Source organism: Schistocerca serialis, chromosome 9 (assembly GCF_023864345.2).
Source record: "Schistocerca serialis cubense isolate TAMUIC-IGC-003099 chromosome 9, iqSchSeri2.2, whole genome shotgun sequence".
Taxonomy (NCBI): Eukaryota; Metazoa; Arthropoda; class Insecta; order Orthoptera; family Acrididae; genus Schistocerca; species Schistocerca serialis.
The window spans coordinates 58,410,222-58,427,037 of record NC_064646.1 but is presented as its reverse complement, the minus strand read 5'-3'; the positions used below and the strand labels follow the sequence as shown (position 1 = coordinate 58,427,037).

General features: G+C 44.7%; 1 protein-coding gene across 1 annotated transcript in view; it reads left to right on the top strand.

Annotated features, from left to right (window-relative positions):
- LOC126418754 (alpha-tocopherol transfer protein-like) overlaps positions 1 to 16,816 on the top strand; it is a 176,092-nt gene that overhangs the window by 41,099 nt on the left and 118,177 nt on the right. The window contains exon 3 of the mRNA XM_050085679.1: positions 8,126 to 8,285. Within this exon, the coding sequence (XP_049941636.1) occupies positions 8,126 to 8,285 (160 nt within the window). The remainder of the gene's footprint in view (positions 1 to 8,125; positions 8,286 to 16,816) is intronic.

The window sequence follows — 16,816 nt, the reverse complement described above, 5'->3', positions numbered from 1 at the left end:
GTCCCTGTCAGCGGTCGCCAGTGTGGCGAAATAAATAAAAAACATTGTTTTTATTGAGTTTTTAACTTTAGAATTTTTTAAAGGCTTTTTTACGGATTGTATTGACCGGCTTGAATGGGGACAAATACAGTGCTGCGTGAAATATGCCTTAATATAATTTACCATTCCGATTAATTACATTTTGAATTCTACGTCATTGTTGATTTAATCAGAGTTCTCACCTTAGACGTAGAATTAGTCCTTCTGCCACAATATTAATTCATCAGTCGCCATCGAAGCTCTTCTCTTTGTTGACCGTGTGTATCTTCCTAAGTCGGCATCGGTTCACTTCACGAAGACGGTGGAAACCAAGGAATACAATGCTACGTTGCTTTAAATAATTTTCGTAACACTTCGATACTTCTCACTATTTTTTTAATCACAAGACAATAAAACTTGCTCAGCTCGTCGCACAAACCATAATTACTAACAATATGGCTGCCTTTCCGCACACACCAAAAATTACGTCCATCCTCCACGAGGCAACAATCGAACGTGTCCCTTAGCTCCTTCTTGGAGTATGAAACAAAAGAGAATCCAATGTGAACATTACAAAGATTATAACCTACATGCCTCTCAATTTAATCTTTGGCGCAGCCTTTAAGGTATTGTATGTCTCTGCGTCGGAATGTGTCATTACAACTTGTAGCTTGTCTCCGTATTCTGGCTTTCTTCCAACTGATAATGAGTTAATACGTGTCCGTCTACTAAGGTTGTTTTGCTTGCGAAGTTTAGATTTTCTTTCTAGGGTGGGAGGGGGGGGGGAGAAGGGGGGCGGAGGGGGGGTATACGGGAAGTGTAGCAGCTGTCTTCCCTTGTCCCATCGCTGTGTAGGTACCTGGAAGCGACAGTTTCACGATAAGCGGTCCCGCAAATGTCAATGATGGAATTAGAGATTCATTGTAAGAGACAAACCCCAACGTTTTAGCATCTCGCGGTAACAATTGTGAAGTTTATTCTTTTATAATGAAGCTACACTAATTCCATTAAATAATCTCGAACTGATTATCTGCGAATGTCAATACCAGGGATAAAATGTTTCAAACTAATGGCCTTACAGTATCTTACTGGAGACAGTGAAAATTTGTTCATGATTATTTGCAGATTTAATTAGGGATGGGATTCTTTCCTGGTGCTCTGTCAACAAAATTGGTAGCAAACTAGTCACCTTAACTGTCGGTTTTCTCGATACAGACTCTTCAGATTATGACTGTTGTGCTTACGAAAGAAGTTTGGCGTCATGTATAAAGGTAGCGGGAAGCGAACCTCCTTGCAGCTGTATTGACGATGGCGTGCTTGCAAGCATGCAACTGACCTGGTTGCAGGACGATGAAATGTCTGACACGAAGAATGTGGGGATCATAATATGAAACGAGTAGCTATCATCTGTTAAAATAATACACACAGCAAATACTAAACTGTGATGAGAGGCTTGGCACTGAGTGCAGTTCTGATTCTGTTAACATAACTCACCGTACGATGACTAATTGAATAGTACACTCATGGACTTCTGTCAGTTGACACTCTATTAGTTCAGTTCGGTAAAACTTAAACATTATCCAGATAATTAGTAGACAGTGTGCTACTTGATATTTTATTTTTGTATACGAAGTCTGTTCAAAAAATTACGGAACATTCGTAATTTCGCGCCAGTGGTGTGTTGGACCGAAGTGAGGCTGGTACCCCAGCACACACACCTGTGTTTAATGTGCGACTGCCGGAAGTTTCATTGTTGTATGTCTGTTATTGTTTAGTGCTGTATTGAGTAAAACGTTGTCGCACAGTTTGTGAATTTCTATACGGTAGAGTTAGAGGAGCAATGCGTCTGCGTTAAATTTTGGGTGAAACTCAAGGAAACCTTCAGAGACACACAGATTGACGCAGGAAGCCTACGATGATGAGTACTTCAGCCGTACTCCGTGTTACGAATTGTTCACTCGGTGTAAAAATGTCCGGACGGAAGTTAGATGGCCCTCGTTCAGGACGCCCTTGGACGTCTGCCCACGACGCTCCTGTCAGGAACGTAAACGAAATTGTCCGTGGCGATCGAAGACTGACTGTCTGAAGGATTGCGGAAGAACGTAACATTTCCGTTGGATCATGTCATGAAATCCTGATAGTGTCTTGGAATGCATCTGTTGCCGCCAATTTCATCCAGAGGCTCATGAGTGAAGACCAGAAAGCCCATCGCGTTTCAATCTGTTAAGAGCTTTTGAATCCGCCAAAATGAGAGATTTTTCTCAAGAGAATCGTAACTGCTGATGGAGACGTGGGTCTACGATTATGATGATTATGATGTTGGGACGAAGGTTCAGTCTTCACCCAATGGGTCTGGAAAGGTTTTCAAAGACAAAAATAAGCTCTTCGCGTCAGATCAAATGTCAAAGCCATGCAGATAGTTTTCTTTGACTTCGAAGGATTAGTGCATAATGAATTCGTTCCACAGGGACAAACTGTTAATCGATGGTACTATCGGGACGTGTTGCGACGCCTGCGAGAATATGTGAGAAGGAAGTGGCCTGAAATGTGGCGAAACAACTCATGGCTTTTGCATCACGATTATGCACCCGCATATTCACCCCTTTTGGTGGGTGACTACTGCAAGAAAAACGAAATCACTGCCTCATCCCCCGTACTCTCCAGATGTGGCCCCCCTGCGGACTTTTTTTTTTTCTTCATTTCCAAAGTTGAAAACTTCGTAGAAAGGACGAAGTTCGCAACGATAGACGAGATGAAAGGCAATTCGCAGACAGCGCTTCGCGCGAGCCAGCAAGAGGCTGCTTTCCGAGGTGGAAACGGCGTTAGGAGCAGTGTAGTGTATGAACTGTGGAGTGTATTTCGAAGTAGACCATGCACAACAAAAGGTAAAACATAGAAAAATTTTGTGGACGAAGCGTCGGGATTTTTTGAACAGAACTCGTACAAGGTTATTTCGGCTTTATTGCCTTCACCAGTATTGTGCAAACATAATTTATAAAGGTTCTTCATTGGGTGTTCTACTCCCGTCCTGACGTTGTAGACAGTGAAAGTATCTAACCAAAATTGTATCCTTTTATTCTGTGAATGTATCAATGATAAGACTGTTCTAAATTAATTATTCAACAAACCTGCATCTGACTGCGTCTGTGAACTTGTTTCTTGCACTCCTCCCTTTTGCCAGAAGTGCAACATGTATCTGACTCAGCATTCAAGTTTAAGAGAATAATGCCGTTTGTGCACTGGCATTAAGATGGTCCTGGGAAATTAACTTTTGGCCCTGATGTTTACTTCGTTCTTTCATTGGTGGGTAACTTTAGTTTACAACTCATTTTCATATTCAATACCAGCAAAGGATGTGGATTATGATTCAGGCTGTTAGATTTAAACACAATGTTGATCTCAATATATATATATATATATATATATATATATATATATATATATATATATATATTGTTAAACTTTTAAGTCGTACACACAACCTACTATTTCAAACATTTTCGTAGCAAGAATCACTCTTACAAAAAATTTTACGAAACGCTTACTGCGTCAAACATTGGACATAGAAATCCTAACTCTGAACATTATCTAACAAAAACCAATTTCAAATGATTATATATCTTCCCTCATTTACGTGCTAAAGTTTGGTCAGGGGCAGCGACCTACCTTAACGCTCTCTGCACACATCTGCTTCCTCCGGGCACCTACCTGCGACTCCCCAGTTTTTTTACTTTGCACCCCCGGCTCTCTTAACCATCGAAGATCCTCCTACTCAAAGATATTATACTCGTTCCACCTTGCGGTTGGCAACTACCGACTATTTTCTGGAGCTAACCTGATCAGACCTTAGCACATACCTTTCAACAGACATTTGTAACTGTGATTAAACTATTACCGCTGCCCGTAGTTGCTAGAAATAACTAGAAATAACATGTTTTAATAACGTTTTAAAACTGATCGGTGATTTGATGTTGCACGTGTATTACAACTTTCCTGTTGTTTTGAAGGTCATAGAAATTAAAGTTCAATAGCTAGTTGGTTATGTTTACTGAAAGATATTTGTTGTTTCTGGTCGTGTGTCTGTGGAACTTTAGCTGATGTGTTTGTAATCTCCTGTAGTTTTTTATCCTTTATACCTGTAAAAAATTTCAATAATTTTTTAAAAATGTGGGGATAATCCTCAGTGCGTATATACACCTCAAATTCCTCCGCAATATTCATGATTGCACTTTGCGGATTTTGTGCAAGATTTGTAGTGCATCTCAAATGCTGTCAACTTCGTGTTTTTCATTTCTGAGGTGTGTAAAGAAAGTTCATTGCTTGTTATTGGTTTCCCTCATGTGTTCTCTGAATCTGACCTCGGAATTTCTTCCCATCTGTCCTACATAAAAATTTTGTATTCTTATTGTAGTTAATTTTGTAAATTTGTCTGAGTGATTCTGAAGTGTGGATTTTTCTGAACGTAGTTTCGTGCTAATATTACTAGTCTGAAGGCCAATTTCACATCTGTATTTATTTTTAGTAGGATGTTTATTTTATCGTATAGTTTCCTCATGTAGTGTGTTGGAACGTAGGTGATCTTTTTAATGTAGTTTCTTTCGTTAGTGTTATTTTTATTTACAGGTCTATTTAGGATGTGTTTCTTTGTATATTTGTAGACCAATATTAGGGTCATAATGGTTCGTGGGTGTCATCTGTTGCAGTGTGCTCATTACTTCAGGTATGGGTCCCCCTGTTGCACTGGCAGATTTAGGATTCTGTTTGTCATGGAATGAAAGAATGCCAATTTGTGAGATTTTGGGTGTGTAGATGTATGATTAGTTATTCCATCTCTAGAGATTGGTTTTCTGTCGATTTCGAAAGTGTGTTTTTAGTTGTTGGTTACTGTGGGAACCAGAAGGTTTATCGATTTGTTTTTAAAGTTGTATAGTCAATTACTTTTTAAGCCATTGACTTCCGCGACTATAGTTTGTATGTCGGTCATTTCCTTTTATGAATAGCAATGTGTTGTGGACATGGTGCTAGTAGTAATTTTTTTAGAAAGGTTTCTTGTGAGCTGAAGAACACTGTTCACAGTTGGTTAAAAAATAATCTGCTATGCTTTCAGCAATGTTACTCCGTACAGGAAGGTACACATTTCGACGCTCGGCGATTGTTGTCTGATGAGCAGTCTTTCAAAGTTGACCGGTCATAACTGCGGCGACTTCATTGAATTGGTCCGCGGTTGGAGCTGAACAACAACTCGATCTGCAAGAACGGTGGAAGGACGTCCATCTGCGATCTGCAGGGTGGTTATAACTGAACTTTCGCTACTTCAGCCAGTATAGACGGAAAACTATTTGCCGTATGGGTACCCAACTCCATAGGAATGATGTTCAGACTATGCGCTTCAGGATCCGCGTTGTTAGTATGAGTGTCAGGATTTTCCGTTGCGTGCCGGTTCTGTTTCGGTGATGCAGGACTGAAACAATGCCGTCATTGTGAACTGCAGTTGCAAATAGTAAACATGGGTCCGGACAAGGTGAGCACGGCTTTACTCGTTAAGCCGTCTTGGCAAAACACCAATAGCGATGCTGTTCTTAGAGTATTGACACATTGGTCGTGACGTCTGTTACCCCGTAACACATTTTGAAAAAATCGAATCATCGGCCGATCGTTCCAAACTGCGTGGCCACAAACATCACCAGATTTGAATCCGTGTATTTCTCGCTGTGGGGTTACCTCAAGGACGGAGTTTATCGACGGGATACTAACACATTTTTGGAGGCTGAAGATAATCAGAGTGAAGAAGGCAGCCAACATCCCACCCGAGATGTTTCGGGCAACAGTAGGGTAACCTCTAGTGCCTTTCCAGCGTGTCGTGGATGCAGCAGATTGTCACATCGAGCAACGTTTGTAAAGTGGCAAGTAAACATCGTATGCACTGAACAAATTTTATTCTCCCACGTGGGAATTAAAAAGTTTCTTTCAACAGTTTTTCTTTGTTCGGCTTGTCCTTACAAATGTTTCCACAGACTTCCAATTTCAAACGATCGCTCGTTTGCCATGAGGTATTCCCAACTACCGGAAGTTTAACTGTAACCACCATGGATTTTGTTGAAGAAAATAGTTCCTGGTATCAGCGCCCTGTGTGGTGGTGTTAAGAGTGCCCTCTATGTGGTGACTGATTGGAGCTATGTGGCTCGACTCTGGAGAATGCCTGACTGATGGTGCTCTTGTCATTACGGTTGTGTACCATGTGTGACGGTGGTCACAGCAGTGATCTTCACGCTATCCATGATTCCTCTGAGTTCGTAACAGATTTTCTACATGTTCAGCAAGTGAGCAAGGTGGTTTGGAAGTAAGGAACAGAACGAAAAATTTACAATGTTCTGTAGCGAACGTAAAAACTTCAATAGTTGAAGAAAAGCGTTCCGTCTCCAAACAAAAGAAGAATCATTTGAAAATGACCTATTCCATATTAAAGGCGAATTAGAATTCCACCGACAAACCATCAGAGCTGGTAGTATGTACCAAAACTAGAAAAAAACATCTAGTAAAGATGGGCTCTAAAATGCATACGTTAAGAGTTACCAGCACTTGTTCATTTTCGCTACTGTGGAATACATCTCTTCTACCCAACAAGTACTCGTAGCTCTTAAGGTACGAGGTACGCATTTTAAAGACCATGTTTACTAGAGATTTCGCTCTTGGTTCGGTCTCTACTAACACCCCCTCAAAATTTGTCGGTAGAGTTCTGGTTGTGTGTGTGTGTGTGTGTGTGTGTGTGTGTGTGTGTGTGTGTGTGTGTGTGTGTGTGTGTGTAATGACACTGCTAACCTAATTACATGCACAAAATCCTAGTGAAAAACTCTGTATACTTGCAGGATAATCGAAATACTTGGTTCAGACATGCGGAACATGCACATCAATAAGGGAAATCTGTCACCACTAGCTTAAAATTCCAAAATTACTAGCAATTTACCAGTCAGTATTGTGTCAAGATAGTTAAGTTTTTTTGCATTACCTTATGCAAGAAGTATCTTAAATTTTATAAACTCATTCATGCAACAAAGCTTAATCTTCACTCTTTTGTTTCCTGAACAAATCTGTTGATTTTTGACGCACAACAAAAAATTCTGTTAATTTATTCGTGTTGGGTCTTGTGAATTCCATGGCCGTTAACAATACTTGAATTTGTGGCTGATTGCGTCATCCTTTTTGAATGTTTTATTTTACTGCCACAACTGGTTTCGGGCTACTATGCCCATCTTCAGATGGCTAATATTTCTCGTTGAGATGTTTTGGTTAACAGCATATCGTCTGCCCCACAGTATATTCCAGTAGATGATAATTGGTTTTGTTATAAAGAAAACATCACGTGTATAACACATGTGCGATGCTAACTAGCATTTTAAGAATATTGTGAAGTGTGCCACAGTAACTTTCAATGTGTGTGATGTGGTGGATTTCAAAAACGTGTACATAGAGCTAGAGAACCACAAGAAACATAACAAAACGAACCATCATCTACTGGATTATATTGAGAAGCAGAAGACATCTGTTATCCAAAACATCTATGTAACGAAAAATGTGGGCATTGCAACCCGAAACCGGTTATGGCAATAAAATAAAACATCCAAAAAGTATTTCCGGCTGGTTGCGTCATTCAGAAACTAAAATAACTTTCTCCCTCATCATAATGTTTTTTATTTATTTTCCTTTCGTTACCCAAGGCTGCGATCAAGAAATAAGATTCTGCTTTTGTTTGCAAAATCATAATACACTATTATGATGGTACTTCAATGGGATTGAGGCGCAGGCTTCCAACTTAGAGCATGCGACATCTTTAAAGACATTGTTCTGGGCCACAGAAGCTTTGCAGCACGATTTCTTGTCGCACACCAAACCCTGGCACCGCCAGTTAACATGTTGCATGGCATTTGTGGAAAGGTATTGCTTAGTGTTGCCGTGGTCGCCGTGCTACTCCAAAACGAGGGCGTTGGCAGTGGGGAGGAAGTTATGGCGGGTCGCGTCAAATCAGTCAGAGTAATGGCCCCTGCTTTACCAACGAAGGTCGCTTGTTGTTGACTGTTTCACCGGTATCTGAGATTCCCTTTCTCTGCAGATGACGCGTGGCTGCTGGCGTTCCTGCGAGGCTGCGAGTTCTCGCTGGAGAGGACCAAGGAGCGGCTGGACAATTACTACACGCTGCGCTCCCTCATGCCGGAAGTTTTCGATAATCGGGACCCACTCGGCAAGGAGCTGGTGGCCGCAGTCAGCGCCAGGTAGGTCTTTCAACTTACAGATTGTCCTACAAAATTCTCTCGATATCAAAGATGGGTCATGCCTGTTGCAACTGGAGCTTTTCGAGGAAACCAAATTTGTCAGGGGCTGATAATACCAAACAGCGTCTTTTATGCGCGGCGAGCCCGAACTCCTCCAACAAGACTTAGATGTTGTCAGTGATATTTTGAGTATTTTGGTATAAAGGACCGTAATCTCCGGTGGCATTTCACAGTAATTCTTCTACGCTTCTTGCATTAGGCGTTGAGCCTGTTCCGCCATCATAAACTGAATTCTATTTCATCTTAGGACTTCGAACAGTACTGATTTCAGCCGGTTTATAGCCTAAGGCTAGCTGGGGAAGTCGTTTACTGTCCTTCTTTTAGTATCCATTCTTCGTACGTGTTCATACAAAGTGTTGCTGTATTTGGTTTCTCTTTTAACTGTCCCCCACCCCCTTCAGTTCTTGCTGCAATGTTTAGTTTTGTGTGTGGTCTGTAATTGAGTAGCCTTTCGTTCTTTTTAGAAATTTCATTTCTGTTCTTTTTGCAGGTTCCCAGAACTCACTCCCATGAAATGTCCCCCCCCCCCCCCCCCCCTCCTGTGGGTCCGTGTGTTACAATAGGCCCGAGGTATTCCTGCATGTCGTAAGAGACGACTAAAAGGGCTCTCTCACTTTTCGGCCCTATGAGTTCAGGTCCCTTTCTAAGGTTTGACCTGCCACTTCCAATATTCTACAGAAGTGCGGACCATATGGGGAAGAACGCCTTACTTGGTGCACGAGTGCCCTCAGATTCGATCTCGTCAAGGCTTTGCGTCTCCACCTGCGATTCAACTATTAGGGCGAGGACATTTTCCAGGGCATGTCATATTCTTCAGCCCCCACGTCAATATTGGATTTTTCTGCACCCAATATCCAGAACGGTAGCCAGTCCGTTTTGGTGAGGCCCCTTTTGGTGGTAGCCCCCTGATAACACAGGGATCGTACTGCTGATGCCCGAGCTGTACACTCTACACAGATGCCAAGGAGTAGATGCCTGTCTTCCTGGGGCATCAGGACTCCCTTCATCGGCCCATCATGCCAGTTGGACTTTGCTGTGGCTGGGTGGCGCCTGTAGGGAGAGATCCTGATCGGATTTGGTGGTATCAGGAAGAATGACAAGCAATGAAGCCGACAAAGTAATTTCTTGCTGGTGACTGTACGGCACCATCAGTCTCTAAGAAGGGCAAGATAGAGTAAAATGCCGACAGGTATCGCCCTAAACGCCCCCCCCCCCCCCCCCCATCGCTGATACATCATGGAAGGAATGTAAAGATACCGAACGGAAAGAGCCATATTCGCCTCAGTTTTTAGTCTGTAGCAGAACTGATGGGGACTCTTCGCTACGTAATGTGTCTCAATTTTTCGTTGAACACATTGAGGATAAGTTCGGAGAAGTTGCAGCACTGTAAAAGATGCGAAACGGCGCAGTCTTGATTCAGACAGCATCCCCCAGCCCAATCCCTACAGTTACTCACTTGTGACAAGCTGGGTGGTATTTCAATTTCAGTCACTCCCCATAAAGGCCTCAACATGGTCCAGGGGAATATTTTCCACCGTGACCTCTTGCAGTCTGACGGCACGCTCCGCGTCAATTTAGAACAGCGAGGTGTTCATTTCACCTGGCGCGTTTACAGGGGACCCAAAGACAACATCGTTGGTACTGGTGCCTTCATCTTGGCATTTGAGGGTGATTCATTGTCTGGAAAGGTCAAGGTGATGGTTTACCGCTGTGACATTAAACCATACATTCCTCCCCCTATGTGGTGCTTTAAGTGCTGGAGGTTCGTGCACATGTCTTCCTGTTGCCCTTCCAGCGCCACATGTCGAGACTGTGGACTTCCACTGCACCCAGATACTCAATGTCCACCACCACCCACTTGCATCAACTGTGGAGAGCGCCACTCCCCTTGCTCGCCAGAATGCCCAGTACTCCAAACGGAGCGGAAAATCATGGAGTAAAAGACCCTGGACAAGTTGACTTTCACAGAGGCTAAACGTAAATTCGAAACGTTAACACCTCATTCAGTTGACTTAGACACATGTTGCAGCTACATTATCGCCGTCCCAAATGCCATGGATTCCTCCCTTTGTGCCACGAACAAAGAGCCCACCAGGCCACCAAAACACATCCACCCCCTTCGTGGTAGGGGGCAAATCTTCCTCCGTTGCTCCGAAAGCACCTACTTCAGGAGCAAGGCCCCCCTCCCTCCCAAACACAGGGGACATTGGTCCCTTCCCCACTGCCAGAGAAACAGCCTCCTCCGGCTTCTCACGTAAAAGGGGTCCCTTGGGGGCCCACTCTCCCTAAAGTTCCACCAATAATGCAACGGCAGACACCCACCAGTGGCTCAAGGAGCAAATAGTTGCTGGATCAAGAGCGTCAGACTTCCTCTGTGCTGGAAGCTGGTTTGGAGAAATCTTCTCAGCAAGCCCCTAAATAGAAAAGAGAGAGCAGGTAAACTAAGTAATAGTCTAACAATCATGACCCTCTAGTGGCCCCATCATCACCACTCCCTATCAATCTGCATCTGAAGATGTAGTGGAGATCTTAGCATCCCCTGTGGACCTGGATGTCCCTGATGCCTCATCCACCAAATAAATGGCTACAAATACTCAGTTGGAGGCAGCAGGTGACCCTAAGGCATAAACTGCCTCCTTGTGCACTTCATGCATTCCCAGCCTCACAATAACATCATCCTGTAGTGGAATTGCGGCGGTTTTTTCCACCAACTGGCTGAGCTACGGTAACTCTTAAGCTTTACAATTGCTTTCTGCATTGCCCTCCAGGAAACCTGGTTCCCAGCAATCTGGACCCTGTCCTCCGTGGCTATGAGAGAGATCAAAGGAATGGTAGCAACTATAATAGTGCGCCAGGTGGAGTTCGCGTCTATGTCCTGAAGTCAGTATGCAGTGAACCTGGGCCCCTTCAAACTCCTCGTGAGCCTGTGACAGTCACGATAATGACGAGGCAGGAAATATCTGTCTGCAACATATGTCTTCCTCCAGATGGTGCAGTACCCGTAAATGCATCAGCTACATTAAATCTTTCCTACTTCGCGGAGATTTTAACGTTCATAATCCCTTGTGGGGTGGCACAGTTCTTACTGGCCGAGTCAGAGACGTCGAAAATTTACTGTCACAACTCGACCTCTGCCTCTTGCATACTGGGACCGCCAGACATTTCAGTGTGCCACATGGCACATATTCGGCCATTGATCTCTCGGTCTGCAGTCCTGGCATTCTCCCACTTATTCATTGGAGAGCACATGACGACCTGTGTGATAGTGACCACTTCCCCATCTTCCTGTCACTGCCCTAGTGTTAGGCTCACGGACGCCTACACAGACAGGCTGTAAACAAGGCAGACTGGGAAGCCTTCACCTCTGCTGTCACCGTTGACCCTCCCCCACACGGTAATATCAACAAGGTGGTTAAGCAGGTAACTACAACGATTGTTTCTGCGGCGGAAAACACGATCCCTCGTTCTTTAGGATGCCCCTGGAGAAAGACATTCCCTTGGTGTTCGCCGGAAGTCGCTGAGGCAATTAAGGAACGCCAGCGAGCTCTACAGCGGCATAAACGACACCCTTCCCTGAAGCACCTCATAGCCTTCAAACGGCTCCGTGCCCGCGTTCGCCAGCTTATCAAAATGCGGAAACAGGAGTGTTGGGAGAGGTACGTGTCGACCATTGGGTGCCATAAGTCATCTTCCCTTAGAACTTAGAACTACTTAAACTTAACTAACCTAAGGACATCACACACATCCATGCCCGAGGCAGGATTCGAACCTGCGATCATAACGGTCGTGAGGTTCTAGACTGAAGTGCCTACAACCGCTCGGCCACACCGTCCGGCTCACCTTCCCAAGTCTGGGCAAAGATCAAACGAGTTTTTTTGGTACCAGACCCCAGCAGGTGATCCCGGTGTTAACATAAATGGCGTGTTATCTACAGACACAACACGATTGCCGAGCACTTTGCTGAACATTACGCTCGCGCCTCTGCATCTTAGAATTAATCCCCAGCCTTTCGCACGCTCAAACGGCAGATGGAAGGGAAAGTCCTCTCGTTCACTACACCCCACAGTGAACCCTATAACGTCCCATTTACAGAGTGGGAGCTCCTTAGTGCCCTTGCACATTACCCCGATACAGCTCCTGGGCCCTGGGATCTACAGTCAGATGAATAAACATCTCTCGTCTGACTACAAGCGACATCTCCTCGTGATCTTCAACCGGATCTAGTGCGATGGCGTCTTTCCATCGCACTGGCGGGAGATCACAATCATACCAGTGCTCAAACCTGGCGAAAACCCGCTTGATGTGGACAGCTGTCGGCCCATCAGCCTCACCAACGTTCTTTGTAAGCTGCTGGAACGTATGTGTCGGCGATTAGGTTGGGTCCTGGAGTCATGTAACCTACTGGCTCCATGCCATGGCGGCTTCCGTCTGGGTCGTTCTACCACTGATAATCTTGTGTCCCTAGAGTCTGCCATCCGAACAACCTTTTCCAGATACAAACACCTGGTTGCCGTCTATTTTGATTTACGAAAAGCGTATGACAGCACCTGGCGACATCATATCCTTGCCACATTATACGAGTGGAGTATCAGAGGTCCGCTTCCGAAGCTGTCTCTTCGTTATTTCTGTGCCAAATTGGTGCCTTCCTTGCACCCCCCCCTCCCCCCGTATCAAGGAGAACGTGGTCCCACAGGGCTATGTATTGAGTGTATCTCTGTTTTTAGTTGCTATTAACGGTCTAGCATCAGCTGTAGGGCCGTCTCTCACCCTATCTGTATGTAGAAGACTTCTGCATTTCGTACTGCTCAGCGGCGCCTACAGGGAGCCATCCATGAGCGCAGTCATGGGTTCTAGTCCACGGCTTTCAGTTTTCAACCGCAAAGTCGAGTGTTATCCACATCTGTCGGCGTCGTACCGTTGATCCAGAACCAGAACTTTACCTTAATGACGATCCACTCAATGTAGGGAGACATTCAGATTCTTGGGACTGGTTTTCGATGCCCTATTAACTTGGCTGCCTCATCTTCAACTTAAGCGGATGTGCTGGTAGCACCTGAATGCCCTCCGCTGCCTGAGGAACACCAACTGGGGTGCAGATAGCTCTACGCTGCTCCAGCTCTACAGAACCTTGACTATGGGAGACGGGTTTATGGTTCAGCGGCGCCCTCAGCATCGCGTTGACTCGACCCAGTGCACCACTGTAGCGTTAGACTAGCGATGGGAGCTTTTAGGACGAGTCCGGTGACCAGTGTCCTTGCGGAGTCTGGAGTCCCCCACTGTAGGTCAGGTATGCACAACTACTCGCCAGTTACGTTGAAAACGTTCGTGGTTCTCCTGCACATCCGAATTACCGTCTCCTTTTCTCACCCACGGCGATTAATCTCCCGCATCGGCGGCCCAGGTCAGGGCTTCAAATTGCAGTTCACGTCCAACCCCTTCTGTCTGAACTGTAGTCCTTAGCTTTACCACCTATACTCAAGGTCCTGTCACTTCATCTCGATTCTTGACATGTACCGAGCCCATGAAGTGGTTTAACACCGAGGGCTCGATGGCTGATGGTCACGTCTGATTCGCGTACGTCCATGGAAAACATTTTGAACAGAATAGCTTTCCCGAAGCCTGCAGTATTTTCACTGCAGAGCTAGTGGCTATATCTCGTGCTCTTGAGCACATTTGTTTATGCCCTGGGGAGTCGTTTCTTCTGTTTACTGACACCTTGAGCAGCCTATAAGCTACTGACCAGTGCTACCCTCGTCATCCCTTAGTAGCGACCATCCAGGAGCCCATCTATGCTCTGGAACGGTCCGGTCGTTCAGTGGTGTTTGTGTGGACCCCAGGAAATGTCGGAATCTCAATCTCAGGCAACGAACTTGCTGACAGGCTGGCCAAACATGCTACGCGGAAACCACTTACTGATATCGGCATTGCAATAACTGAGCAGCGTTCGTTCTTATGTCGCCAGGTTTTTCGGCTTTAGGAGACGGAATGGCATAGTCTCAGTACGCACAATGAACTGCGTGACATTAAGGAGACTACGAATGTGTGGCAGTCCTCCACGCGGTCCTCTCGCATAGATTCTGTGGTTCTCTGCCGGCTCCGTATTGGCCACGCTTGGATGACCCACGGCTACCTCCTGCGCAGTGAAGACCCGTCTGTGTCGATGCGGCGCCCAGTTGACAGTAGCCTACATACTGGTGGACTGTCCCACTTTGACTGCCCTGCGATGAAATCTTCGGTTACCGGACGCGTTGCCGCTAATTTTATCTGACAACGCCTCATTGGCTGATTTAGTTTTACGCTTATTCGTGAGGGTGGGTTTTGTCATTTGATCTAAATTTTAGCTCATGTACTTTGTCCCTCTGTGTCGTCCACCCTAGTGCTTTTTGGGTGGAGGTTTCAATGTTTTGAGGAGTGGCTGGCTTCTCCTTTTTATTATGGTCAGCGAGCCATGGTAATCTGCTGTGTCGTTTTAATTTCTTCTACCTGTTTCTTGCGTTTCTGTGGTTTTCTTCTCCTGTTTCCATTTAAATGTTTGTTGCCCTTCCGTCATTCTTCCTTTCTCCCCATTTTGTGATGTGAATCTTGAGATTATATAGGAAGGCGGGGTAAGATGGGGAGTTGGGGTAAGACGGGGAAGGGCTATAAGCTACATTAGAGTGCTGCCATCTGTGGATAGCTACGTCAACATCATCAATACACAGGTCCCAGTGTGTTGACATTGCTGAACCTTAGTTTCGCGGCTGTTTCTGTGAGCTTTGCAAGGTACGTGCAGTTGTTATACTGATTTGCAATGTTTTACACTTTAGAGGTCCTAAAACAGGTGTTTCGTGAAAATTTGTCCAGACTGTATACATAGCACTGAATAGTAAGTCTTATTAACAGTAAACTGTGTCAGTAGTCAATGTTCACTAAAGAGTGTTCATGTAGGTAACATAACCTGACAGCATGGTAGGGGGCTAGATGTGGAGCTTCCCCGTCTCGCCCTTACTATTTGTCCAACCATTACGTTCTTACCGTCTCGTGTGTTTACCTCACTGCGGGTTTTGAACACGTACATTATACGTTGAATACAATTATAAATATAATGGTATTCGTTATTCCAACGCTTCCTAATTAATTACAAGGTATGCCTTAGGCTGTATGGTGAATAAAAATACACAAAATGTGCAAAGTCAGTATTCTTGCTAAGCTTTAACGACTGACTATTGGAAATACGGTATTTACTATATAATATGGATTGCCAGGAATGATCTGACGTTCGAAGTGTTTTATTTCATATGGTTCGCAAGTATAGGGGACAAACGTCTAGGCAAGATAGGTCATTGGAGTCAATGGAAGGCCCTGTAAATGCTGTTATAGGAGGTCATATAGGTTCTTTCAGGGCTGCTTGACAGTTCAACGTGCCACAGACAACGATTGAACGACATGTGGCAAAGAAACGTGCTAATCCTGGCTATAGAGTTGGGAAAAGGTTAGGACCTATCACTAGTGTGTTTACCCCAGAACAAGAGGCAGAACTTAGACTACTTAACACAGATGGAAGGACAGTATTTTGGCCTAACAATTAAAGAACTTTGTGAACTTGCTTTTCAGCTAGCTGAACGTCAAACATCGATTTAAAACGGCAGCCAAATCTGCTGGAAGAGATTGGTTAAATGGGTTTCTTGCACGAAATCCTACCTCAACAATACGAAAACCAGAGGCCACCTCAATCGCACGAGCAATGACGTTTAATCGAGTTGCTGTAGATCGGTATTTCGATCTGTTAGAAAGTCAATTAGACACATTGAAGTTTACGGGAGTCAGAATTTTCAATTGCGATGAGACTCGTTTAACAGGCATTCCAAAAAGTCACACAAAGGTGGTTGCTTTGAAAGGGCGCAGACAGGTGGGAGCAGTTAGTTCAGCAGAAAGAGGCCAGACTGTGACTGCAGAAATCTTTCAGTTCGCAACCTAGCAGTTTGGTCCACCGATGTTAATTTGTCCTCGAATGCAATAAGCGTTTGAGACTGGCCTGCCCCCTAGTGGCTGGGCAGAAGTCGAAGAAACTGGTTGGATGACGAAATAACTATTTTTGACTTGGTTTAAGAAGTTCATTGCATTTACTGGACCGTCAAAGGAAAGACCAATACTTCTCATGTTGGACGGCCACAAAACGCACACCAAGAATTTAGAACTGATAGATGTGGCCCTCGAAAATGGGGTTGTGTTGCTGTGTTTGCCACCACACTGCTCACACCATCTTCTACCATTGGACGTGGCATTTATGAAACCTCTCTGTAAATTTTACGAAGATGAAGTAAGAATCGTGGCTTCGCACCCATCCTGGAAAAGTTGTTCGCTGCATCAGATCGCAAGTTTATTCGGCAAAGCCTTCATTCATTCAGCCATTCCAAAGATGCATAAAAAAACCAGAAGGAAAACCATCTAACAGGCGTGGAAAACTCGTTGTTTTAAACGAATCTCCTTAT